At 36.8% G+C, this 27,485-nt stretch overlaps 1 protein-coding gene across 31 annotated transcripts in view; it reads right to left on the bottom strand.

Moving 5' to 3' along the window:
* Positions 1-27,485, bottom strand: part of PCGF5 (polycomb group ring finger 5) — a 140,389-nt gene that overhangs the window by 41,360 nt on the left and 71,544 nt on the right. For all 31 annotated transcript variants that reach the window (XM_058298746.1, XM_058298747.1, XM_058298749.2 and 28 more), the window contains 4 exons: positions 18,408-18,504; positions 9,214-9,269; positions 9,043-9,102; positions 6,423-6,571 (listed from right to left, as the gene is read on the bottom strand). In XM_058298746.1, coding sequence (XP_058154729.1) covers positions 6,423-6,571; positions 9,043-9,102; positions 9,214-9,269; positions 18,408-18,504 — 362 coding nt within the window. The remainder of the gene's footprint in view (positions 1-6,422; positions 6,572-9,042; positions 9,103-9,213; positions 9,270-18,407; positions 18,505-27,485) is intronic.

Raw genomic sequence — 27,485 nt, 5'->3', positions numbered from 1 at the left:
TATTTCTACTCTGATCCTTATTATTTTCTTCCTTATGTTTGTTTTGGGTTTAATTTGTTCTTTTTTCTAGTTTCTTAAGGTAGAAGATTAAGCTAGTGATTTGAGATCTTTATTCTTTTTAAATGTAGGTGTTTATATCTCTCAATTCTCCTCTAAGCATTGCTTTAGCTGCATCCTATATGGTTTTATATGTTGTACTTTCATTTTCATTCATCTCAACCTATTTTCCAATGTCCCCTGTGGTTTCTTCTTTAACCCATTGGTTATTTAGGAGTGTGTTCTTCAATTTACACGTATTTGTGAATTTCCCATATTTCCTTCTGTAATTGATTTCTAATTTCCCTCCAATGACGCTGAAGAACAAACTTACTATGAATTCATTCTTTTTAAATTTATTGACACATTTGTTGCCTAACACATGGTCTATTCTGCAGAATGTTACATGTGTACCTGAGAAGAATGTGTACTCTGCTGTTGTGTGGTATGTTCTATAGATGTCTATTAGATCTATTTCATTTTAGTGCTTTTCAAGTCTTCTGCTTCTTTATTGCTTTTTTACCTAGTTCTTGTATCCATTACTAAAAACAGGGACTTGAAATCTCCAGCTATTTTTGTAGAACTGTCTATATGCCCCTTTCATTCTGTTAGGTTTTGCTTCATGTATTTTGGGACTCTCCTGTGAGGTGCACTTATGTTTATAACTGTAATATTTTCTTGAAGGATTGATGCTTCTATCATTAGAAAATGTCCTTCCATTTTTAGCAATAATTTTGTCTTAAAGTCTATTTTTCCTGGTACTAGTATAGCCATTCTAGCTGTATTTTGGTTACTGCTTGTATGGCATTTCTTTCTTCCTTCTTTTCTGTAATCAACTTGTTTCTTTGAATCTAAAGTACGTCTCCTGCAGATAGCATATACTTGGAACTTTTTTAAAAGATTTATTTTCCCCCCTTCCCCTCGTCCTGCCCTGCTATTTTTGCTATCTGTGTTGTCTTCTCTTCTCATTTTCTCCTCTAGGATTCGCTGGGATTTGATCCTAGAGGCCCCTGATGGGAGAGAGGTTCCCTGTCAATTGTGTCACTTCAGTTCCTGGTTTCTGCTGTGCTTCACCTTAACTCTCCCCTTGTCTCTCTTCTGATGCATCATATCTTGCTGTGTGACTCACTCGTGCAGGCTGGCTCACCATGTAGGCACTCACATGGGCACTGGCTCACCACACAGAGTACTCAGCTTACTACCGGGCACTGGCTTGCCACACAGAAACACTTCCTCTCCTTTCTCACCAGGAGGCCCCAGGGATTGAACCCAGGTCTTCCCATATGGTAGGCAGAAGCTCCACCACTTGAGCAACAGCTGCTTCCCCGGATCATGTATTTTTATCCATTCTGCCAATCTCTGCCCTTCAAATTGAGAGTTTAATCTGTTTACACTTAATATAACTACTGGTAAGGTAGGATTTATTTCTGCCATTTTGCTATTTCTTTTCCATACATCTTATGTTTCCCATTTCTCTTTTCTTTCAATTTTTGAATGTCATCTTTCTGGCCTCCATCCACCACTTCTGATGAGAATACAGGTATTAATCTTATTGAGGATCTCTTATACATGATGAGTCACTTCTCTGAGTCACTTCTCTCTGGTTGATTTCAAGATTCTCTTTGCCTTTTGATAGCTTATGATGTGTCTAGGTGTAGATGTCTTTATCATACTTGGAGTTTGTTGAGTTTCTCAGAGGTTTAGATTTAGGTTTTTCATCAAATTTGGGAAGTTTGGGGCCATTATTTCTTCAAATTTGGGGTTCTTATGTATGTTAAGTTTGATGGCATCCCACAGATCTCTGTGGATCTGTTCGTTTTTTCTTTATTCTGTTTCTTTCTGTTCTTCAAACTGGATAAATGCAACCCACCTATCTTTAAGTTCACTGACTCATTCTTCTGTCCACTCAGATCTGTCTTTGAGCCTCTCTACTGAAGTCTTCATTTATGAGACGTTTTCAGTTCCAGAGTATTTTTTTAATCATTTATATTTCTTTACTGATATTCTGTTTGGTGATAAACTACTTTCAAACTTACTTGTTTACTTGTTTATACATAGTTTCCTTTAGTTCTTTGAACATATTTAAAACAGATGATTTAAAATCTTTGTGTAGTTATTAAGTCCATTGTCTGGGCTTCTTCAGAGACAGTTTCTATTGACTGCTTTTTTTCCCTGTGTATGGGCTATACTTTGTTTCTCTCTGTGTGTCATAGATGTTTTTTGTTGAAAATTGGCATTTTATAATAATATAACATGGTAACACTAGAAGTAAGATTCTCCCCCTTTCCAGGGTTTGTTACTATGACCATTGTTTTTGTTATTTCTCTTTGTTCACTTAGTGACTTTCTTGAATTAATTCTGTGTAGTCTATATTCTTTCCTCTATGGGGTCACTAAAGTTTTTACTTGGGACATTTCTTTAAACATTTGGAATGAAGTCTTTCAGTCTTTTCAGAGGGACTCTGTCTGTTGGGAAACACATTCAATATTCAACCAGGTTTCTGGCCACTCTGCCTCAACCTTCATTTCCAGCTTGTGGAGAGCCTTAAGGTTAGCCAGAGGCAAGAGCATAGGGCCTCCTCAGTTGTTTCTTTAGCATATGCACAGTCCAATACACATGTGTGGCCTTCTAGATTCTCAGGAATGTGTTAACTTTTCAAAGGCCTTATGGATATCTCATTCCCCAGCGCTTCCTTTTAAACTTTTTGGTTAGTGTATTATTTACCTGAATGTTATGTTCCACCTCAGGCAGCTGTGATGTTAGCACATGTAGTTATAGTTGTTTTTGACAACTGTTCCCCTCTCTCCATGGGTAAAGAAAGCTTTTTCCAAAGCGGTCTTCCAGGGTACCACCAGATAGATCATATAGTGGCAATTCTTTGGGAATGAGACTTTGAAAGAGCTCCAGCTGTTTTGTTTCCTTTGTTGGCTATAAGGCTACAATAGGAATGCAGGTGAATAATTCTCAAGGATATCGCGGAGCTGGAGGGTAGGGGATGGGACTAGAGCAAGTTAGAACATCAGAAAGTTCATGGTTCTAACCGAAACTCAAAAATTTTTGCATCAATAAATGCTACAAGGCTTTGGTTAATTTCCAGAGTTCTGAAAAAATTAATTCTGAAAATTTTTGCCAATTTTTCATTGCTTTTATGGAGGGTGAAATTTTGGAGGTCTTTACTCCACTATTTTCACTGATATCCTGCTGCTGACTTTGACTTTTTTATTACAAAAGCATTAGGTATACTGTATAAATGATACATGCTACCACTCCACCACTACTTTTGAGAATCACGCCCCGGGTAGAGCAATTGTATGGCTTAAGAGGTTGTGAAGCAATATAGACATGCATCTCTACCTTTAAGTTTATAATCTAATTTCAAGAATAAGACACACCAGTAACAGTAAAAGACTTTATCAGTGCCTAGAACCCTTAGGAATTCAGTAAATGCTGACTTAATAGATAACAAACCAAGACCTAATTGAGTGATAAATTTGAGTCCTACAAAATTTCAGAGAAGGATGGTAAAAACATCACAAAACAAGAGTTTTTTGTCTGCATCTTCACAGAAGAATAGGATAATCATGAGAAGAGTGAGAAACATACCATAAAGGAAGGATTGTTCAAAGTTACAGAGGCTTTTAAATATTAATATGAGCCTATATAAATTCTGGATACAAATCCACTGTCAGATATGTGGTTTTCAACATATATTTATATACAGAACTCATACAAAGCAACAAGCATTTATCTTAAGAGGAGGGTTCACTGATGAGTTTAATGGGAGATAAACTTGTCTAGGTAGGAGTTAGGGAAGGGCTTCAATGATAAAGTAAGGAACTAAGACTGATTTTATAGGTCAGAGGCCAAACAATGGCCCTGCCCTCAGGTCAAATTTAGCTGGCCACCTATTTCTACTAAAAAAGTTTTAGGAACACAATCATGCCTATCTGTTCACTATTGTCTGTGGCTTCTTTAGTGATACAATGAGCAATCTGAGTAATTATAACAGTAGCCACGTAGCCCACAAAGCCTGAAAAAATTTACTAGCTGACCTTGATAATGGCCATGACAATGCTCTTGCCTTTTACATTGCCCATACTCAGGCTCTGGCTCTAGCCCTGGATTATAAAAGACAATCAAGGATACAAAAAAGACTTAAGAGGCTACTTTAAAAATCTAAATGAGATAACCAGCACCAAACTGGGGAAAATTTTGCAGAACTTAGTGACTGACTGATGGGAAAGAGTAAAAACTCAAAGATGACTCAAAGGTTTTGAATTTGTATGATTAGTTGAAAGATGGTAATGATAACGGAAACTGTAAAGTCTGGAGGGAAAAACTAGTTTAAGTGAAAATATAATGAATTTATCTTTAGACAAGTTAAGTTTCAGGGGATAGGGAAATTCCCAAGTACAATATTTTAAAGTGGCCAGAGCTATAATACTGCAATATAGGAGAGATGGCAGGGTTGAAAATGGGATTTGAGAGTCATTAGCATAGTTAAAGTCACAGAAATAGAAGAGGGTTTCTAGGATGAGTACAGAGAAAGAAGAATCGAGTGGAGAACAGGGTGGTAGGATATACTCACATATATGAAGTAGAAGACAGGAAGATGTAAAATCAGCAGAGACAAAATAGAAGCAGCCTGAGAGAAAAGGCAAGAATCACAGAAGCATAATAGAAGTCATATAAAGCTAAGAAAGTTGTCTTAAGAATTAAAATACAGGATGAAGAATTCAAGTCAATAAAGGAAGGAATAATTTTGAAAGAATAAAATGTCAACTGGAATGGCAAAGTGTCAAACATGTTAGAGAGAGAAAAAAATCAAGGGAAGTGTAGTTAATATTTCAGATGCATTTCTAAAATTCAATGGGTTATAATTTCTGTGCTAGAAAGTCTTCAGAGAAGACTACACATCTATTTATGAAAAACTATTGTTTTTCCATTGTTTTAACTTTCACTAAGAGATAATGACTCATGTTTTAGAGAGCTAGAGGATGATCAAAATCTCTCTGAAAAAGAACCTCCAAAAAAGAGTTTTGACTGGTAACAAAAGGTAAAAGTAGAGTTACAAAAATTCTGATGAAAAGATTAAAAAAAAAAAGGGGGTTCTGACATAAAAAACATTAGAGAAGCCTGGAAGGATAATTATGTACAGTGGCCACTGAAGATGGTTGCACTTAATTACATGCCTTGTCCAAACAACTCCCCTTAACTAAATCTATTATCTTATTGTTTAAAACTATTTGTTTACATCTGTAAAACCTGAAGGAAGGAACTTTTTCTTATTATTTATATCTTCACTACCTGATATCCACACAGTGGATATTCATTGAAATACTATGCTCATATACCTTCCTTCAAGATGCTGGGAAAACTCAGAGTACAAAAAGTATTTTTCACTTCCAAAGTGGAAAATGCAATTAAATGTATGAGTAAAAAATTTGATCCACTGGCCTACGGATTACAAAAAATAAATAAACGATATTAAATATAGGCATTTGAATAAAACATGAAATATAAAGAGAGAAATTATATTCTCAATAGCCGACATATGCAAAGACAAATCAACAAAAATCTATTTAAGAGCTAAAATAGTGAACACTGGTAATGAGGAAAGAAAACTTGCTTGCAACAGAAAGCAGAAAACATTATTTAAATTGAACCATTTAAAAACCAAAAAAAATCAATAAAAGTGAGTAGGGGTGTTTTAACCTCTGGTACAAAGATCCTTTAAAAGGTTGAATCAGCAAGTGTAGAAGGAAACTAGAAAGAAAAATTGTATAGGGAATATCTGAGAGCCTTCACAGATTTTACAATTTCAATTCAAAACCAACTGATTATATTATTTGTAAAATGTATTAGCCTTGATATAGATGGCTTTTAGTTGCAAATAAAAATAAATGAATAAAGGAGAAAATTAGAAGAGGAGGGTGAATTAAAGGGTTATTAAATTATTGAAGTTGGAGCTGGTTACCATACTTAAAAACAGAAAAACAATGCATATGAAGCTTATGAATTCCCAACAACGGTATAAAAGGAGGTAGAAAGAAGAGAAATAAAAGCATGATTCTCTGTATTAGACACTAGGTGGTGCCATTGGCCTAGAATATTTGTTGTGGGGGTGGAAAAAAACGCCTGCCTGGAGTAAGCAATTGTTCGGCCATTTGAAGGTATGATACTTTTATAACTTGTACGTTTATAGCTTTGGGGTGTCAGAGAATGGTTTCCCAACATACTATCTGTTATGTTAATAAAAACTTTAAGCCCAAAATTTTGAAGAACCATTAGGTTCTTCATTAGGAAAATTCAACACCAAATTAAACCCATCACCACGGGTTTACTGCAAAATGATCATTAAGATGCAAGTGAACTTGTCCACTCACCTTTACTACATTGTCTCCTGACTGTCCATTATTTCGTAAACAATCTAGACATATAGCAATTTGTGGGTCACTTCTATGATAGTCTTTATCATCTTGATTTTCATCACCTTCTTCATCTACTTTAGGTTTGTCAACTTTTGAAGCATCATCTATATAATTTAAGCAAAGTAAGTTAGACATAACTCAACATTGATTTTAAAGTTAAGCCAAAAAATATTAGTCAAAATGAAACTCAGTATTAAAAAACATTTAATGGTTTTGAAGAATAACTGAAAATTTTAATACATTTTAAAATGTTCCAACCAACTCAACAATGGAAAAACTTTAATTTTTAAACTATCAATATCTTGTTAACATAGTTTATGATATTCAGGCTCCCTGGGGCATCCAAATGAAAGACAAAGGACTAGCTACATTCAGTTGCAAAAACAATATCTGCTGGTGATTAGATCACTTTAGAAAGAAGATATAAAAATACTTCCAAATTTTATACACATTCACAATAAAAACCAATTACCCATTTTACAACCTAAAATTTTAAGTTCTCAAAATTTCAAATTATTACTCAAGTCAGCTAGTAAAACAAAACCAATAGAATGAATTCACTTTTTAACATGTATATAGCTATTTAATATGTTAAAACTGCATTATAAAGAAGTCTGAATGGTAAACTTTATATAATATATAAATGTTCAACCTACTACCTGAAGTCTACAGAGAAAGCAACTATACTTATTCGTTCACTCATTCATTCATTCGCTTATTGACTAGACATGCATTTTGCTAGGTCTTAAGGGTATAATAATTTAAGGTGCTATTATTCCCACTCTTATAGTAGTCAGGTTACAAGAAAAGAGACAGGTGAGTAAACAAAACAGACAAATCCAGCAGTGTGATAAAGACTTTGATGGGAAAAGTAAAATGGACTATGTGGGCACATATAAAATAGGTGATAAACCCACACTTCACAGTGAAGTGGAGATTTAGGGAAGATTTCCAGATGAAGTATCTTTAAGCAGAAACCTAAAATAATTAACCAGTCAAGTATTTCAGAGTGAAAGGCCCAGAGCAAATAGAGCATCAGTGCCTCTTCACTGACCACAATAAAAGCATCACTTGTATCATAAAGGGGGTGGGTTCTCTTTGACATATACATATGGAACCACATAGACAGATGGAACCCACATAGACAGGAGCTAGCTGCCTTTTATGCCACATGCCCAGCTCCAGGAAAATACCCAAATTCTCCATCCAAACTAAAGACCAAATATTAAATATTGCACTGCCCAAACAGATTAGATAAAATTCACGAAGTCGGCTCTAGTCCTTCACAAGTTGGTCCACAAAATATATAGATTCACACATGGACTAAACTATAAAGCTTCTAATGATGATCTGCTGGGATCTGTCTTCTTGAATACATAGCCAAAAACTGGAACATTTATTTTACGTTACCTCTATTTGTACTACAGCACTACTGTCTAAATTGTAATGTACATGTGGATAAAACAAGCCTTTAGTTAAGATTTTTTTTTTCAGGCTTAGCTTCTTTGCCCATCTTATTGTTAGATCAAAAGCAGGCCCTTGCTACCTTATTCCAGTCACTCAAAACTACTCCCAAACCTCCCCTGCTGTAGGAAACAGCCCTGCACAGGTAGGTTGAACTAATAATAAAACATGAGCCCCATTTTACAGATGAAGAAAGATAGCCTTTTCCCATCAATATTAATGACATTGATAAAATCAGCTATGATCCTACAGGAAAACCAGAGTTGGGAGACTGAGCTCACAAGTGAACCTATAAAAATGCACATACATTCCTTTGCAAAAGATTTCAATGGTATTTAATGCCATCTTGAATTAAATCTCATATTAAAATAACTGAGAAAAACACTTCCTTATAATTTCAAATATGTTATGCTTTTTACCATTGTGTGGAAATATACCTACTAAAAGCCATTTCTATGCCCAGTAAATGTTTGCTACTTTGCTGTAATTATTGTTAAAAATTACTGCTCTTCTGGGACCAAGAAGAGAAATTTGGACATTTAGCATAAATGATAGGGAAAATTCCCATAAACACCCAGAAATATTTTTCAAATCTCCAGAGTATTTAAGTTTGTATCATCTGAGCCGTATGAAACCTTCATTTTACAGAGCAGAGCAAAATTCCCTGATCTGGCTGTCAGCAACCTCTCAATTCCTATTAAAGCAAACACACAGAATAAAATAAAATGAAACAAAAATCCCCTTGGTATTTAGTTGCAAGTTACGGGAATTTTTTACTCCAGCTTCCTTTAGCTCTCTTGGAACACTGCTATAATCACCTAGTCAGTTTTCTGTTTCATCTCCCTTTTCTATGGCCAAAGTCCAATTTCCTCTAATTACTCTCAACTGGAGTGACTTCATACATGTATATAAAATCTACATACATGTATATAAAATCTTACGAAGAGTAAAAGGTTTATAATATAAAGGGGTACATGAATTTGTGGAGAAATTTGAGCTTGATGAGATATATTAGTTCACTTCAGCATTAATTCAGCTACAGAAAGTTGACCAATTCAAGAGATGTGTCCAGATTATTCTGATGTCAGATAGATATATAAGAATAAGTTACCTTGTCCATTTTCTTGAGGCTTATTTTTCTTCCAAAATTCAGATTCACGCTCAAGTTCTTCTAATTTGAGAGAACAAAGCATTAAGATCATAAAAACAATTATGAAGTCTTAAAAAGAAATGCTGATTTCATAAAACACTAAAATTTGCAAGAAGCTAACGAATAACTTACGTTCTCGTAATCCAGGGACAAGCTTAAATATAATTTCCTCTAATGTATTATCCAACCTTTCAAAGAAAAAAAAGTATATGCTAACAATTAGTTTGATATCTTGTAAGTATTCAAAAAGAACATACACACTTTTAGCACAGATGCTACACCAAACTTTTCTGCACATGAAGCACACCTATTTCTAGCCTTCATTTGAGTGGTAGATTAATTACAAAATTGATCTCCCTATATCCACATCCTTTGCATCAAGACTTTAAAATTCTGCCCATTAGTAGTTTTTGAGTCTATTTCCCAATCTTGAGAATATGTGCTGGCCTTTAAACCTGCTTAAGCCAAAAGAATGTGGAAGAAGCGACAGTATGCTTAGTTCTGAGCCAAAGCCTCAAGAGACATCACAAGCTTCTGCCCTCTCTCAATCCTGCTACCATAAGAATAAGCCTTGAGGATGAGGTACCATGTAGAGGAGAACCAATTGCTCCAGAGAGGCATCCTAGAACAATCCACAGACAGTCCACCCCCCAATCTGTGTGACAAAGCCCTACCAAGATCAGGAGAGTAGCCTACCTAACTCACAGCTAACTGTAGTCACATGAGTAAACTCAGCCAGGAACAGAAGAACCACCTCGCTAACCCAGAGAACTGGGAGAAAAAATAAATGCTCACTGTTTTAAGCATAAAGTCTAAAGGTGGTCTGTAGCAAAATAGCTAACTGATTACCCACTCTCAAAATCTCTATCACAACTCTAGCTCCTCTTTTCCTCAACTTGAGAAACAGACAAATCTTGAGTCCTTATATCTTCCTAGATTTTAAAAAATGTGAAAATATATCAACATGTTTCTTGTTTTCCTACCCTGCTTTATTAAAACTTTTCTTTTTCATAGCTAATCCTTTAATTTCTTCACATCCATTCTCTTCCTCCCATAGCACCCTTTTCTCTCTTCATCTCACTCATCCTGCTCAGCAGCAGTACTATTATCTGACTACAAACATGAAGTTTTTGCAAATTTAAAATAAAACAAAACAAAGAAACACCTTTACATAATCAATTGTCTTCTCAAGTTATTACTGTGCTTCTTAATCTTTTCTTCTAACTGGAAAAATTCTATAAGCATCTTCCACATTATTTCTGTGACAAACACTCTGTTTTGTTTCTTTTACTCTACTGAACTCTCAAGACCATCTGAACGTCCATGCTGAATAAGGGTTTTAAAAATTAACTATGTTAGAATTTTAAAAAATATATTTTTCTCCTATATTTCTCTGCAGCAGTTGGACAGTGTTGCCCAACATTGCTTCCTTGAAACTTTCCTTTACTGATTTTCTTCTTTTTCTGTCTGCTTTTTGTCCCGACAAATATTTTCTTTTTCCAACCACCCCTAAATCTGAGAATTTACACTCCTTGACCTTTTCTCTACATGCAATCTTCCTTGAGGAACTCATCTACTTTTGTGACTTCAAAACTAACATATACGCAGATAACTGTCTGTATCTATACTACATCTCACTGCTGAGAGATTTTTCCAGGTTCCATATTTCCAAAACATGCAGAATATCTTAAGCATCCTCTTTTGTTTATCTAAGTTTGTCTCATCCATACTCATCTAACAATACTGAATACCCCTCTCATTGTCACATTTTTTTAATGAAAATTTTGCATGGTACCATACACCTTCCAATTAGGTTCAAAATGCAAGAATTATTCTGACTTCTCTCTTTCCCTTGAGTTACACATTTTCTCACCAAACTTGACTGATAGCTCCTTTTTTATGTTTCTCCCACTTATTCTCTCACCACCACCATCCTTCCATTTCCTCAATCTCCACCCTAGTTAAGAGGACGGCATAGAGCTATTTTTCATTAACTTGACATGCTCATAATAAATCTTCCTAAAATACTAATTTGAACCTTATTTCCCTACTCAAGATGTAATTTCTCTCTAACCACCGGCTTCAAGTATATATAACTTGAGTCCAACCTACAAGAGTAACTGGTATTATTCTCTTACACTTTTAATCTTCTCTAGCCTATTGTCTTACTCAGTTATCCCTAAGAATGAAAAATGTCTTTTCCAGTCTGTTTTTCTTCCTCATGCTCTTCACCCTGGCTCAAATACTCTTTTCCTACTCTTCAGCCAAACCGATATTAACTTTATTCTTTAAGTCAAGTCAAATACTGTATTTCACAAAGCTTTCCAGAAGTATTTAATAGCAGTACTTCTTTTACTTAATTTAATATTTTTATTTTTATCAAAGTAATACACATACATAACTTAAAAATCAAACTGCCTCATAAAACTTATATTAAAAATATAACAATTTCAAGTCACACTCTCCCTATTCCTGATTTCTACAATCTTGATGCAAACACTGTCAAATCCAAGCTGTTTCTTCTAGTATATACTTTCTTTTTTTTGTAGTATCTTTATTTTTTGTATTCTTTTTTAAAATTTATTTTATTTTTTAAAAATATTACATTCAAAAAATATGAGGTCCCATTCAACCCCACTGCCCCCAACCCCCACTCCCCCCACAGCAACACTCTCTCCCATCATCATGACATATCCAGTGCACCTGGTAAGTACATCTCTGAGCATCACTGCACCCCATAGTCAATGGTCCACATCACAGCCCACACTCTCCCACATTCCATCCAGTGGGCCTTGGGGGGATCTATGATGTCCCATAATTGACTGTGAAGCACCACCCAGGACAACTCCACGTCCCGAAAACGCCTCCCCATCTCATCTCTTCCTCCCATTCCCCGCACCCAGCAGCCACCATGGCCACCCTTCCCACACCCATGCCACATTTTCTCTGTGGACATTGGATTGGTTGTGTCCATTGCACATCTATGTCAAGTGGGGGCTTAGATTCCACATGGATACTGGATGCACTCCTCCTGCTTTCAGTTGTAGACACTCTAGGCTCCATGGTGTGGTGGTTGACCTTCTTCAATTCCATGTTAGCTGAGTGGGGTAAGTCCAATAAATCAGAGTGTAGGAGCTGAAGTCTGTTGAGGCTCTCGGCCTGGGTATCATATTGTCAGTCCAGAGATTCAAATCCCTTAAATATATCTTAAACCCCAGCACCAACTACAATTCCAGTAAAGTAGCAGGCAAGTCTTGTGAAAAGAGATCTCCTCTGAGTCCAGTTCCATCACGCAGAAACACCAGCTCCAAAGAAAGGCCATCTGACATGGCAGTGAACCCCATCTTCCATGACCATAGAACCTGTGGGTCTCTTTATCCCTCAAAAGAACCAATACCTGGGGTTGTATCTACTTTATCTGTCTCTTAGACTCTGCTCAGTTGTGCATAAGGGCATTCCTTCTGACAACCTCCAGAATCTTTTTTTAGAGACTTGTAGCCTTATAAACTCATTTCTCCTTTCCATTTCCCCCTTACATTAGGTCAAACAGCATTTTGAAGTCATGTCATTATATGTAGACAGGGATATTCTGCTGTTCCGCATTGAACCTTTAATTCAAGGTCATTTTCTAGTTGCATCTTCAGCTGGTATGTGGTAGTGATCCCTCGGTGCCAGGGAGGCTCATCCCTGGGTGTCATGTCCCACGCTGGGGGGAATGCACTGCATCTACATGCTGAGTTTGGCTTTGAGAGTGGCACATTTGAGTAACATGAAGGCTAGTATTTACTTTCATAATTCCAGAAAAAACAAAGCCATGCTTTCTCTGCTATGTCTAGGTTTTTCTGACTTCCTTCTATATCATGATCCCCTTCCCTTCCAACACACACATTTTCCCTAACCCCATCTTCCCAATATAGTTAAATCACCAAAATTTTGCCCAAGAGTCACTGTTTACAGGGTTATGGTTACATATATATTCACATTGATTATATATATTCCCTCATTCAATTTTTTTCTTTCCCTGGAGAAAGTAACTGCTTTCCTTTCCTCAATTTTCCAAGCACCAATTCCCAAACTGTCCAAAAGAATCTCTTCTATGTAAAAAAGATGAGGAATCTACTAGTTTCATTTCTGTTCTCCCTGAAACATCCCTCACCACTTCTGATGTCATCTCTCTTCCTCATCCATTTTAAGATTGAACTAATCTGCATATATGTACCCTTGATTCCTCTGCCTCTCTCTCATTTGCTCAAAATGATTTGATAAAACCAGAACTCTATTTAACCTAACTCTTATCAACTCTGCTCAGGCACCCAAGTCTGGAGAAAAACACCCAACCACAATCCTTCAAATTCATAACCACAACTCAAATGTACCTTTAAGACTGCCAGGAATCATACTACACTTCTCTAGTGCATTTATTTTCTCACTTCCCTGGGCAATACTTTGTTTTTCCCTCCTCAAATCCCAAAATTCCCTTCCTCCATCCTGACACTCGGCTAATCAATATTTTCTCCTTCAGTGAAAAACATACAAGCAATAAAAAACAAACTTCCACAGACTCCAACCAACCAATATAACTACCTTCCTATCAGCACCTGAACACATGTATACTCTTGCTTCCTACCTGTTGCTACGGATGATCTGTCAGTGCTGCTACATAAAGCCAATCTCTTCTCTCATGCACCATCAGGTTCTATTCTCTTTCTACTCAAGAATATTGCTAAAGCAATTTCCCCACTTATCCCTCTCCTACATTATTAACATTTTGCTCTCTACTGGGTCATTCCCTTCAAACCTTCTTTCTCCCATATCAAAACAAAACAAAGAACCTTCTTGACTGCATTACTACTGCCCCATTACTTTGCTCCCATTTGTAGCAAAACTCCTAGAAAGAGTTGTCTGCACTCACTGTTTCTAATTTCTCGTCCTCCTTTTCTCTCTTGAAACAATCCAGTTAGTTAAGTTTTTGCCTCCCAGCACTACTGAAAATGCTCTTGTCAATGTTGATGACCTCCAATCGATACCTCCAACCATTAAGCCTTAGTCTTTGCTTTACTTGACCGACCAACACTTGACACAGTTAATCAATCCTTCTTTGATACACTTTCTTCCTGGCCTCGAAGGTACTACACTCTCTTGGATTTTTCTCCTATCTTCTCTGTTTCTTTTGCTGGTTTCTCATCTTCTCCCTGATATCTTAATTTTGGAATGCTTCAGGGCTCAATCCCCGGTCTTCTTTTTTCATTCTGTACTCACTCCATCAGTGATCTCATCTTGTCTCACAGATTTAAATACCTTCTATATGTTGAAGAATACCAAATGTTTATTTCCAACCCGGATGTCTTCCCCTGAGTCCCAGAATTGCCAAATTTCTTCTTCCCTGAAATGACTAACAGACATTTCAAATTCAGTATGCCCAAAACTGAACTCCTAAACTTTTCCTTCCTGCACACTGCTTTACCCTTAACCTTCCCTATCTCAGTTAATGACAACTCCATTCTGCCAGGTGCTCAGGTCAAAAACCTAAAAGTCATGCTTGATTCTTCATCTCACACCCTACATTCAATCCATCAGTAAATTTTGTTGGGTCTACTTTCAAAATATATTCAAAGTACGATCATTTTTCACCCTCTACTACTGCTACCTTCTCTTACCTTAAACACTGCAACTGTCTTCTAAATATTTTCTCTGCTTCTTTCCTTACCCTGCTTTTTTTTTTTTTAAAGATTTATTTATTTATTTAATTTCCCCCCCTCCCCTGGTTGTCTGTTCTTGGTGTCTATTTGTTGCGTCTTGTTTCTTTGTCCGCTTCTGTTGTCGTCAGCGGCACGGGAAGTGTGGGCGGCGCCATTCCTGGGCAGGCTGCACTTTCTTTTCACGCTGGGCGGCTTTCCTCACGGGCGCACTCCTTGCGCGTGGGGCTCCCCCACGCGGGGGACACCCTTGCGTGGCACGGCACTCCTTGCGCGCATCAGCACTGCGCATGGCCAGCTCCACACGGGTCGAGGAGGCCCGGGGTTTGAACCACGGACCTCCCATATGCTTTATACAGTATATTCTCAACACAGTCACCAAAATAATCCTTTTAAAACTATGTGGGATCGGGGCTGAAGTCTCTCTTCAGACCCCCGCTATCCTGGCGGGAGAGCTGAAGTCTATTCTTCAGACCCTCTCCATTGGGAGAGTTTCCCAATAAACTTCAAAAAAAAAAAAAAAAACCCACCAAAAAAAAAAACTATGTTGGATCATATTAAGCCTCTCACTAAGACCCTGCAATAGCCCCCATCTCACTTGAAGTAAAAGACAACACTTTCATAGTGGTTTTCCGGGCCCTTCGTAATCTGAACTTCCATTATCTCTCTGACTGCAAATGTCTACTACTCTCTCCATGCACTGTTCTTGAGACACAATGGTTTCCCTGCAGTTCCTTGAACATAGTGCAGGCACACTCGTGACTTAGGTCCTTTGTATGGCTGTTCCCTTTACCTGGAACATGTATGCTTCCCCCAGATTTATATATGGCTAACTCCCTCACAGCCATGACGTCATTGCTCAAATACTACCTTCTCAATGAGGCCTGGTCTCACCAACTTATTTAAAATTGCAATCTGACCCTCTCTCTACACTCCTTCATTCCCCCACACACTGCAGTACATTTCCCTTTATTTTTCCTTTTGAGTTTTCACTTTCTAACATATTTATTTATTTATATGGTTTATTGTTTGTCCTTCCCTACAAAAATATTAACTCTATAAGACCAAAAATCTTTAAAAACCCCTAAGATCTCTAGCACCTAGAATGGTGTATGCCTATTCATAACAGGCATTCAGTTAATATTTGTTGAATGAATGACTCCCCTCTTATAGTTCCATTCTCCTTCTACCATCTTTATCAGTGATGTCCAAGAGAAATATAATGTAAATCAAATATTTAATTTTAAAAACTTTGGTAGCTTCATTAATAAGTGTTTTACATATATCATGGAAAATTAGTTTTAATAGTTTTCCTGTTTACAAATGAAAGCGTTTAATAATACATTTAATAATTTTATTTATTTAACAATAAAACTGTGTTTAATGGGAAAATATATGCAATGTTTCTTCAGGTTTCAAATTTAATTTTCCATTCCTCAGTTGCACTAGCAGCCTCTCAAGTGCTTAACAGCCACACATGGCTAATGGCTTCCATACTGGACAGCATAGATATAAATGGCTAGTTTTCTAGGCCTGCTGTACAACTGTCATACTTAGACCTCCGTCACCTCTCTCCTATGTTAGATTTCCTTCGTTTTCCTTGGTTTATATTTAGCATATCTTTCAATGCTTCCTGAGTAAGAGTACATAGGAGGTAAATTACTTGAAACTTGTACAGCACTGACCTACTGAAGAAGGCTTAACTCTCCCTTATTTCTTGCTAATGAAATCTGATAACATTCTGGCAGCCTTAAAAAAATTCCTTGGTAGTCATTTTCATAGGATTTCAAGAGGGAAAACATGCTATAGAAAGGATATCATTAGATAAACTGAAAAAACTGAGTATGGATTGTAGATTAAAGTATTATATCAATGTAACTGTACTGTGGATTATGTGAGATAATATCCCCCTTCTTAAGAATATACACATTGAAATATGTAGGGGTTAAAAGCCAGATGTATGTAACTTATCTTCAAATAGTTAAAAAAAAAAAAAAAGACAAAGAGCATGTGCACATGATAAAGTAAATGGGATAAGTGTTAACAGAAGGCAAATCAGGGAATAGAGAATACAAGTGTTCCTTGTACTATTTTCATTTTTGCAACTTTTTGTAAGCTTGAAATTATTTCCAAATAAAAATTTTTTTAACTTTATGATATTGTATGTTAGCCATATGATTAGTAACTGGATTTCTCTAGTAATGGAAATGGTCAAACCTTAAAGTTAAGATAAATCGTCTTACAATGTAACACTTTAAAATGGAATAGGTAATAATTATTAACTGTTACAGGTTTTTGTAAAAAAACAAATTAGGAAAAATAAATTTGAGAAGTTTGCTTCGCTCTCCTCTGAAGTTTTTAAATCAGGGTTTCTCAACCTCACCACTACTGACTTTTCAGGCTGGATAATTCTTTGTTGTGTGGGGCCGTTATGTGCATTGTAGGATGTTTAGCAGCATCCCTGCCTTTACCCATTAAATACCAGTAGCAGTTACCCAATTTTGACAATCAAAATGTCTCCATGCACTGACAAATGTCCCTGAGCTGTGGGGTGGGAGGGGATTATCCTTGGTTGAGAAGCACTTATTTAAGTCCAACTAGCAGAAGGCCTTGCTCAGGACTACAGACGATAGTGGACCAGTGGTTCTCAAACTTTAGCATGACTTACAATTACCTGGAAGGCTTCCTAAAATATCCTGGGCTCCACCTCGAGTCTCTCATTCAGTAGGTCCTGGGTGAGGTCTGAGAACTATCACTTCTAACAAGATACCAATGACTGAGGACCACATTTGAGAACCACTGTAGACGTTTATCTGTAGCCCATTTACTCTAACTACAGACACTAAAATAGATAAAAGTCTGAAGTATAAGACTTGTAAATCCAGGGTTATAGAATGATGATAAACATTACACAGATTTGAGAGTTTTAAAAGATCTCAGAGTATCTATTTCCACTTCTGGGTATACACTTGACAAGTCTGGGTATGTGCTGACAAGGGTCAGCAGGAGAGCTATGACAGAAATGATGGAAAGAAAACAGTTCTAGAGGTAAGGACCCCAGCCTGTAGCTTGGAAGTGACATTTGAGGTGTGCCGTGAGACCTTAAGTAAGTCATATCACTTCTATAAATTTCATTTCCCTAACATGGAAGGAAGAGTTTGGATTAGGATCTCATAGACCACTTCCAGCTTTAAAAATAGATGATTACACTTCTTAAACTAAGAGGTAAGTAAATGGACAGTCTTTTAAAAAAATCTTTATATAAACGTTTGTACACTCTTTTGTGAATATGATAAATTAAAAAAAAAATCAGTGGTACCAAAATTAGTCTTCCTTATTATTTGTTTTGCCCTCTTTCCACTACATGTAGCTCATCAAAATATAAAGTACTAAAATATTGAAAATAACTCTTTGAGAAAATGATGATTTTTAATTTGGCAATATCTTCTTAGATATTTAAGATGCCCAGCCTTATTGTTCAACTAATTTTAATAAAATACTTTAAAATGAATAAAATGCTTTAAAATGAAAATCATTAACTGAGTCAAAACACCAAAAATTATGTATAATAAAAATTATTAAGGACTTACATAATTTAAATTAGATGAACTATAAAATGCATTTACTTACCTCAACATTTCTAATGGATTTGTCTCATGAACTTGGTTGCCACACCTAGGACAATCATTGCTATCTTCAAAGTGCTGGACAATACAAGTCTTACAAACTAAGAAGAAAAGTGTTGGGTTAAAATGTGTCATTTAAACTATTATTTAAAATTACACTAAATGTAACTATAAATAGTCCTTAAAAATTACCTGCTATGGGTAAAATACTATTCTTAAATCAAACTTTATAAAATCTTAAAAGGGCAACATTATAATAAAACTCAATTGGAATAAAAGTCTACTGCCACAATATAAAACATATATACTATATTGCTTATTATTTTTCTTAAATATATACACAAATAATTCATTCATACTAGTTATTTAAAAACTGGTACAATTATAAAAAATAGGTTTTCCCATTTAAAGAAGTTAGGACAGAGAAAGGCAAAAGCTGTTAAGTCTGCATTCACTTCTTTTGCTATAAGTGTATTTGAATGTAACCTAAGATGTTCTTAATAAAATGTTATTTCAACATACTTGGATTACTTTTCTTTTTTAATTTTTTACTCCTCCTCCCCACCATTCCACCCCCACTGGGGCCCTCGTCTATCTGCTCGTCTTCCTCAGGAGGCACTGGGAACCAAACCCGGACCTCCCATATGGGAGGCGGGCGCCCAGTTGCTTGAGCCACTTTCGCTCCCCCTGGATTACTTTTTATTGAGGATGGTCCCGAGGTTACAACAAAACTCCTAACTTTTGCCCTAACTTTTGATGAGTTTGTGCCCACAGGTACCAAAAGTCTAACTTTTGATCAGTTTGTGCCCACAGGTACCATAATTCTGAGGAGCACAATGCAGAGGCAATGGTATCAAGATGGTATAAAGGCATGAGCGGTAAAGTGGAAGAATGATGGAGAAATTGACAGGAATAATTAAAATCTTATTCACTATTGGTGGGACTGCAGAATGGTACAGCCACTGTGGAGGACTGTTTGGCACTTAAAGAAATCGAATATAGATTTGCTATATGACTCTCCAATACCACTACTGGGTATATACCCACAAGAACCGAGAGCAGTGACATGAACAGACATGTGCACACTGATGTTCACAGCAACATTATTCACGATTGCCAAAAGTTGGAAACAATCCAGGTGTACATCAACATATGAATGGATAAACGAACTGTGGGCTATTCACATGAAGGATTATTATGCAGCTGTAAGAAGAAATGTAGTTGTAAAGTATATGACAACATGGATGAACCTGGAGGACATTATACTGAGCAAAGCAAGCCAGACATAAAAAAACAAATACTGTGTGATTGTATTACTATGAACCAAATATATTGTGAAACATATTTTTATGATTAAAAAAAAATTTACATGTATCCAGTACATTTAAATGAGAAACGTATATTTTTATTCAATTATGTTTTCTTTTTTGGTTTTTAAATTGTTTATATTTTCAATTGTTAAGTGTACAAAATAAAGTTAAAAAAAGAAAAAAGAAGAAAAAAATAAAAAGGCCCAGAGAAAGCCCTCACCCAGGTCAGCCAAGAGTTAGTGCTAAGCACCCAGGACCCTATCCTCCCAGGAGCAGAGACAATGATCTATGTTGCTAAAGAAAGAGATAAAAGGCTCATCCCTCCAGAGGTACACACAATTTCAAGAATAAGGCTATATCTCTTAAGGCCCAAGGACACTACTGGTGAATATTAAGCTATGTTCTAGATTTGCACTATCCAATACAAAAGTCACTAGCCCTATGTGGTTACTGAGCACATGAAATGTGATTAGTCCAAATACACACCAGATGGCAAAGACTTTGTATACAAAAAAAGAATGTAAACTATTCTCATTAATACATTTATATTTATGTTGAAATGACAATATTTCATATACTTTGGGTTAAATAAAATTTAAATTTAAATTAAATTAAATTAATTTAATTAATTTATTATAATTAATTATATATTATATTATATAATATATTATATATTATATATATTATATAATATATTATAATAATTATAATTAATTAATAAATTAATTTAATTAAATTAAATTTTAATTTAAAATTTAAATAAATATTAAAATTAATTTCACCTGTTGTTTTTTTAATGTTGCTACTAGAAAATTTTAAATTGCATTTGTGGCTTTCATTTTTTTAAAAGGTTTATTTATTCATTTATTCCTCCCTCCAACCCGCTATGTTTCGCGCTGTCTGCTGTGTCTATTTGCCATGCACTCTCTGTGTCTGCTTGTCTTCTCATCTTCTCATCTTCTCTTTTAGGAGACACCAGGACCTGATCCTGGGACCTTCAATGTAGGAATCACTTGAGCCACCTCAACTCCCTGGTTCCCTGCATCTCCCATTGTCCCTCCTCTGTGTCTCCTTTGTTGCATCATCTTCTTGTGCCAGTTTGCCAAGCGGGCCAGCTCACTGTGCCATGGGCCTGCTCACTTTCATATATAGGACCTCCTATATGGTAGATGGCAGCCCAATCACTTGAGCCACATCTGCTTCCCATGGCTTGCATTTCCCTTGAACTGTGCTGTTCTAAATGGAACTAGAACCCATCAGATGAAATTATTTTTCATACCAACTTTTGAGAGAATGTATCATTCTAATTTTGCAGATGAAAGAGAGGTTCCAATATACAGGTAACCTGCCTCCTCCTGGTGGATGGCAGCACAGACACATGAAATCAAAACCTATTTCAAATCTTACAGATTTTTAAAAAAACTTTACAAAGGAAAATGTTATCTAGAAGTATCATTCCCATAAAACCTTTTCAGCCAGATTTAAAACATCTTTAACATTTTCATCTGTTAAAAGTCTGTCTATCCATTATAAATCCTGCCATCACCCACTGAATGTATTGGGGGAGAGTGTAAACTACAAAGTGTAGCAGTGTTCCAAAATGTATTCACCAAAGGCAATGAATGTGTGACAATGATAAAAGATCATTGCTGATGTGGGAGGAGTGGGGTGAGGGGTTGTGGGGATATATGGGAACCTCTTATATTTTTTTAATATAACATTTTTTGTGATCTATGTATCTTCAAAAAAATACAATTAAAAAAAAAGTTACCAGGTAACACTCTTAAAAAAAAAAGTTTGTCTACCAAGGAGTCATGATAAAGAAGCAAAAGATAAGACATTCCATAGGGCATAGGATTAACCTCATTACATAAATTAGGTATTACATTAAAAGAATTTAAAAAAACTTTCCAGAGGCTAAGCCAAAACCTGTTTTTAAATTTAAAAATTTTTCAGATAGTTTTAGAAAAAGAAAGTTTAAGATGTTGGACAATATAATATTTCTGCTCTAGTTTTCTTTTCCTTTTTGTTCAGATGACTTGGTAGTGCTTGTCATCAGTATCGTCATCAACACTTAAAGAGCTTATTTACCATGCACCATCCAAAGTGTACAACCCATTTGTACACTTTGTATTTGGTATAATCACTTTGTATTTGGTATAATCACGTAGTTGTGCATTCATCACCTCAATCATCATTACAGCATTCTCATTATTTCAATAATAATAATAAATTCTTTATTCCTCAATCTATGCTTACCCTGCTGTACATAACTATAGCTATCCTTGCACATTAAGCAGTTTTACTGATATATATTCATATACCATATGATCTACACAAAGTGTATAACCAATGGTTTTTAGTATAATCACAATGTTGTGCATTCATCATCACAAAAAAATTTTAGGTCAATTTCATTACTCCAAAAAAAACCCACTCCACATCCCTTAACAGTCCTTCCCCAGAGCTTCAATGTATTTTAACACATCTTAACTTGATAATTTAATCCTCACTTCAACCCTATTAAGTAGATACTATTACTAGGCTCTTACAGAAAAATGAATTGAGGAGAGAACCTAAGCAGTTTGCCTACAATTATGGAGCCAATAAATGTGAAAAGCCAGGATTTGAATTCAGAGTCCATGTTCTTAACTTATACTCTTAACTATACTGCTTATGTAATAAAGTGCCTTCTAATTTTATCTCTATAGGTCTACAACATACAGGGAAAATGCTTTTCCCCTTAATTGGGGGAGCCTTAAATATGTCTATTTGTAGAATTAGATTTCCTTTCAATTAAACTGAATATTTTGCCCAAAAACCCTCAAAAGTAGCGTACTTGTTTTAAAAATCTCTGTTGGGGGGAGGGTGGGTGAACATATGAACACAGGAGATTGTCAGGTATGTGGTTGAGCATATAATGAAACTTTTTCAAAAATATAATAAGGAAGGTCACCTGTTTAAGATGATTAAAGGGGAGAATCTGACACAGGACAGGCTTCTAGGGAGTGTATGAGTGCTCATTTTGTCACAGTGGGTTATATCATTGGATGGAGACCCATACAATGAGAGTGAAGGTATACCCACATCCTGGGGAGGACTGATGTTCTCAAATAGAGGGAATTGTATCTCTCGAGAGAAATGGTAGCTCCCAATGGGTTAGGGCAGTCGAGCATGTCAAGCCCTCAACATTGTTGTAAGAATCTCTGAACATGGCCCTTCAAGCAATGAAGATTGACTGTCACTGTGGGCCCTGAGGGGAGGGGGAAAGAGGTTTTGAATATGGAATCAGTGTAACTGTGGGGCAAGGGAAGTGTTCCACAAGATTATGCAAGGATGGATATAGGACATGCTAAATTACACCAAAAATGTATAGAGTTCTATAGGCTAAAATGTAAATCATAATGTAAAACATAGGATAACTAAAAATTTAGAAAATGGCAGAGTCTAAAATATAAACCATAATGTAAACCCAAGTGTAACTTTGTTTGAAAGCTATCGTCTCAATATCTGTACATCAGTTGCAGTAAATATAGTATGAACATGTAAAAAGATTATTGCTGGGGAAGGGACAAAGTATCTGATGTTGGATATGTGGGAGTACCATATATTGTATACATGAATTCCTGTGATCTAAACTTTTGTGAAGACAAGCTTAATAATTAGAAAAAAAGAAAAGAAAAGGAAAGGACATAGACGCTGAGGAAGAGATGGAAGAAGATGCCTTGCCAATGTGCATTCAGGGCAGCATTTATTGCAGTGATGGAAGGTAAAACATCAAAAACAAAACTTTCTCAATTTTTAATTTTTTGACACCCCAATTTATTTTTACTTTGAGTTTTCTAAATTAGTAAATTCTATATCCAACCTTTAAACCCATCACTACATTCCATTTTACTATTAATAGAACCTGGCAATATATTAGGCTTCATTTTCAAAGAAGTTTTGGACCACAGAGAGGTTCAACAATGGCAGGGGAGGAACACTGCTGTGGGATATTATTGATAGGGGGCACATGGTTGGGAGGAAGTTCTCCTGGGCGTATATACAGGGTACATAAAAATGTTTGGATATTTTCATAGTGGTCACAGTTAAAAACGACAACTGAGGTAGTGCTGAGCTCCTAGCCAGGGAAGCTCTATCACATTCCCTAATGGAACAGCAACAATCTCCCAAGTGCAATGGCAAAGACCAAAACAGAAGGATGGTCCAACAATGAGCCCTTGATACTAATGACTATGCTTGTGAGCCTGTGTGCCTGAAATAAGAATTAGGCCTAGAGCTGCAGGGTGCCTGAGAGTTACCTCCTGAGAGCCTCCATGTTGCTCGAATGTGGCCAGTCTCAAAGCCAAACTCAGCATGTGACATGACTCCCAGGGATGAGCCTCCCTGGCACTGAGGCATTACTACCAAGTACCAGCTGATGATGTAACTAGAAAACGACCTTGAATAAAAGGGTCAACTCAGACCAGCAGTTTATCTCAGCCTACATGTAATATCAGGAGTTAAAAATGCTTTTTGACCTTGAATAAAAGGGGAAAATGGAAAGGACAAATGAGTTTCTATGGCTATGAGTCTCCAAAAAAGAGCTGGGAGGTCATCAGAGGGGTCGCCCTTACGTACACCTTACCAGAGTCCCAGAGACAGCTAAAGTAGATACAACCCCAGGTATTGGTTCTTCTGAGGGCTACAGAGACCCACAGGTTCTACAGTCATGGCAGATCAAGGTCAGTGCCAGATAAGTTGGCCCTACTTCGGAGTTTGTGTTCCTGAGTGTGATGTAGTTGGACTCAGATGTGATCTTTGTTTACAAACCTCTCCTGTTACTTTTACCAAACCTGTGGTTGGCACTGGGGTTTAGTGTATATTCGGGGGACCTGAATCTCTGAACTGTTCATGTGATAGCCAGGCCCTGAGCCTGCAACTTGCAACTCCTACTCTCTGGTTTATTGGACTTACCCAATCAGCTAACAGGGAGGTGAAGAAGGTCAACCACCACACCAGGGAGCCAAGAGTGCCTACAATTGCAAGCAGGAGAAATGCATCCATCATCCAAGTGGACTCTAAGCACCCTCTCGATATAGAGGTGGAGTGAACAAAACCATCCTAGGGCCCACAGGATGGAGGAATAGAGTATGGATTAGAGTGGACTTACTGATATTCTATTCATGAACTATTGTGATTAGTAATGGAAGTAAATGTAGCATTGATGTGGAGAAAGTGGCCAGGGTAGCTGCTGAGGGTAGGGAGTGGGAAGAAGAGATATGATATGGGGGCATTTTCAGGACTTGGAGTTGTCCTGGGTGGTACTGCAGGGACAGTTACTGGACATTGTATGTCCTCCCATGGTCCACTAGGAGGACTGGGGGAGAGCGTACACTATAATGTGGATCATTGACCATGTGGTGTAGCAGTGCTCAGAGATGTATTCACCAAGTGCAGTGAATGTCCCATGATGACGGAGGAGGTTGTTGTTATGGGAGGAGTTGGGTGAGGGGGAGGAGGGGTCTAGGGGGACCTCATATTTTTTTAATGTAACATTAAAAAAAAAAAGACAAAAAGAAAAAATCACTAGAAAACATATCTGCCAATGGCTTTTAAATGTTGTTAAATAAAGAACAATCTAATAATATAAATTAGTTTTGGTGAAACTGAAAAAACTAAAACAAGTATTTGTTTTCCTCTAGATGCTTAAGAGTTTCATTACTGGGAAGCAGACTTAGCTCAACAGATAGAGCATTCGCCTACCACATGGAAGATCCATGGTTCAAACCCAGGGCCTCCTTGACCCGTGTGGAGCTGGCCCACGCAGTGCTGATGCGCGCAAGGAATGTCCTGCCACGCAGGGGTGTCCCCCGCATAGGGGAGCCCCACGTGCAAGGAGTGCACCCCATAAGGAGAGCTGCCCAGCGCGAAAGAAAGTTCAGCCTGCCCAGGAGTGGCGGCCGCACACGTGGAGAGCTGACACAGCAAGGTGATGCAACAAAAAGAGACACAGAGTCCTGGTGCCGCTGACAAGAATAGAAGTGGACACAGAAGAACACACAGCTAATGGACAGAGAGAACAGACAACGGGGGCAGTGGGGGGAAGGGGAGAGAAATAAATAAAAATAAATCTTAAAAAAAAAAGTTTCATTACTACAAAACTGACTTTTGATTCTAGCTTATAATTTGAGGTATACCCCTAAAGCATAATTTAAAAATACCTGAAAGATTTAATGTCAACCTCTCTAACTGCTCAAGTGTTGTACTGATTAACTCAACTGATTGAAATGATGTTAAAAAAAAAAAAAAAGGTCCAGTGTACTATTAGCCTACATATGGAGATCAACTAGAGTTTTCATTCTCATCAGTCACTACAGAAAGATGCTATGACTACAAGAAACACCTGAGTCAGAAAAAGGAAGGTGTGTTCACCAAAGACATCCCTGTGTGGAAAACTGCTTAAACAACAAGGGATAACATACACTGCATCAGAAAATCTGAAGCAAGTATCAGGATCTGGACTCAAGAGTTTTGTAAGGATGATAGTATGGACTGTTATCCTCCCTCTTTGGCAAATGAGGAATGCAGTACTGGAGAGCCTGAGCAGGCTGCTCCTGGTTGCCCACCTGTGTGACAGAGATGGCATCCAGACCCAGGCCACACAGCCCCAGGGCCTAAAGTCCACACACTGTATATGTGTGTTTGTGTTAATACCAGTAACATTTGGTCCCTGGTATCAAATTATCCTATCTTTAATTGATCTTTATGTTTAGCTCATCATAAACATCATTAAACTTAATGCCTTAAATTTACTAAGTGAATTTCTTACTTTTAACATTTTTTAGATTTGAACTGGGTTGCTGTACAATAAAAAATGCTCAATGTGCCATCGAAAGCAGTGGTTCTCAAATCTGGATGGACATTAACATTACTCAAAGTACAGATTCTCAGGCTCCAGCCTACAGCAATTAAATCAGAAACTCTGGGAGATTAGGGCCAGGACTCTCAAATTCACAAAGCTCTCTCAGGTTATTGTGATGCAGCCAGAAGATAACTGGGAAACACTGACCAAAGGGAGGCCAGGTCTAGCCAAAAATACCTTACTGGCTAGTACCTCTGTTAGGATACCCCGGTCCAGGATTTGGCCCTTTGACAAACCATAATCTGAAGTCACTCTATTAATTCACTATTAAGAAATCAACTATCACAGGACAAGACATAATAAAAAAAAACTATTTGATAATGTACTCTCTCCCTATAATATAGATCTATATGAGAAATCAGGGTAGGATAGCATAGTAGTAAATAAGAGATAATCTTGAAATCAGACTGTCTAGATCTGAATCCCAGTTCTGCCACTGTGTAAAAGGGATAAAACATGGCTACCTATCTCACCGGACTCTTGTGAGGATTAAATGATGTAATATATATATAGTGTGTAAACCAGTGGCTGGTACCTTGTAAGAAATCAATATATGTGAGCTATTACTTTAAGTTAGATCGCTGGATGAGTGCAAAATCATAACAAGGAGAATTAGAGTATATTTAATGGCATCAGAATATGGTATCTACCTGAAATAAGAGATGTGCTTGCAAATGCATGGTAGAAATTTCTACCATGTATTGGTCTTAATCCTTTGCAGGCATCTCCACTCGAAGGATATAGCCTTTCCACTGGGCCCTCAGATTTTCAAGTACGATGTTTAAGACACACAGTTTTACCTGATTGGGAACTGCTCATGCACATTATTTCCTTTTCTGGGTGTTCCAATATTGGATCACTATAC

Source organism: Dasypus novemcinctus, chromosome 6, assembly GCF_030445035.2.
Source record: "Dasypus novemcinctus isolate mDasNov1 chromosome 6, mDasNov1.1.hap2, whole genome shotgun sequence".
NCBI classification, from domain to species: domain Eukaryota; kingdom Metazoa; phylum Chordata; class Mammalia; order Cingulata; family Dasypodidae; genus Dasypus; species Dasypus novemcinctus.
The sequence above is the reverse complement of the archived record's forward strand: the minus strand, read 5'-3'. Positions and strand labels throughout refer to the sequence as shown.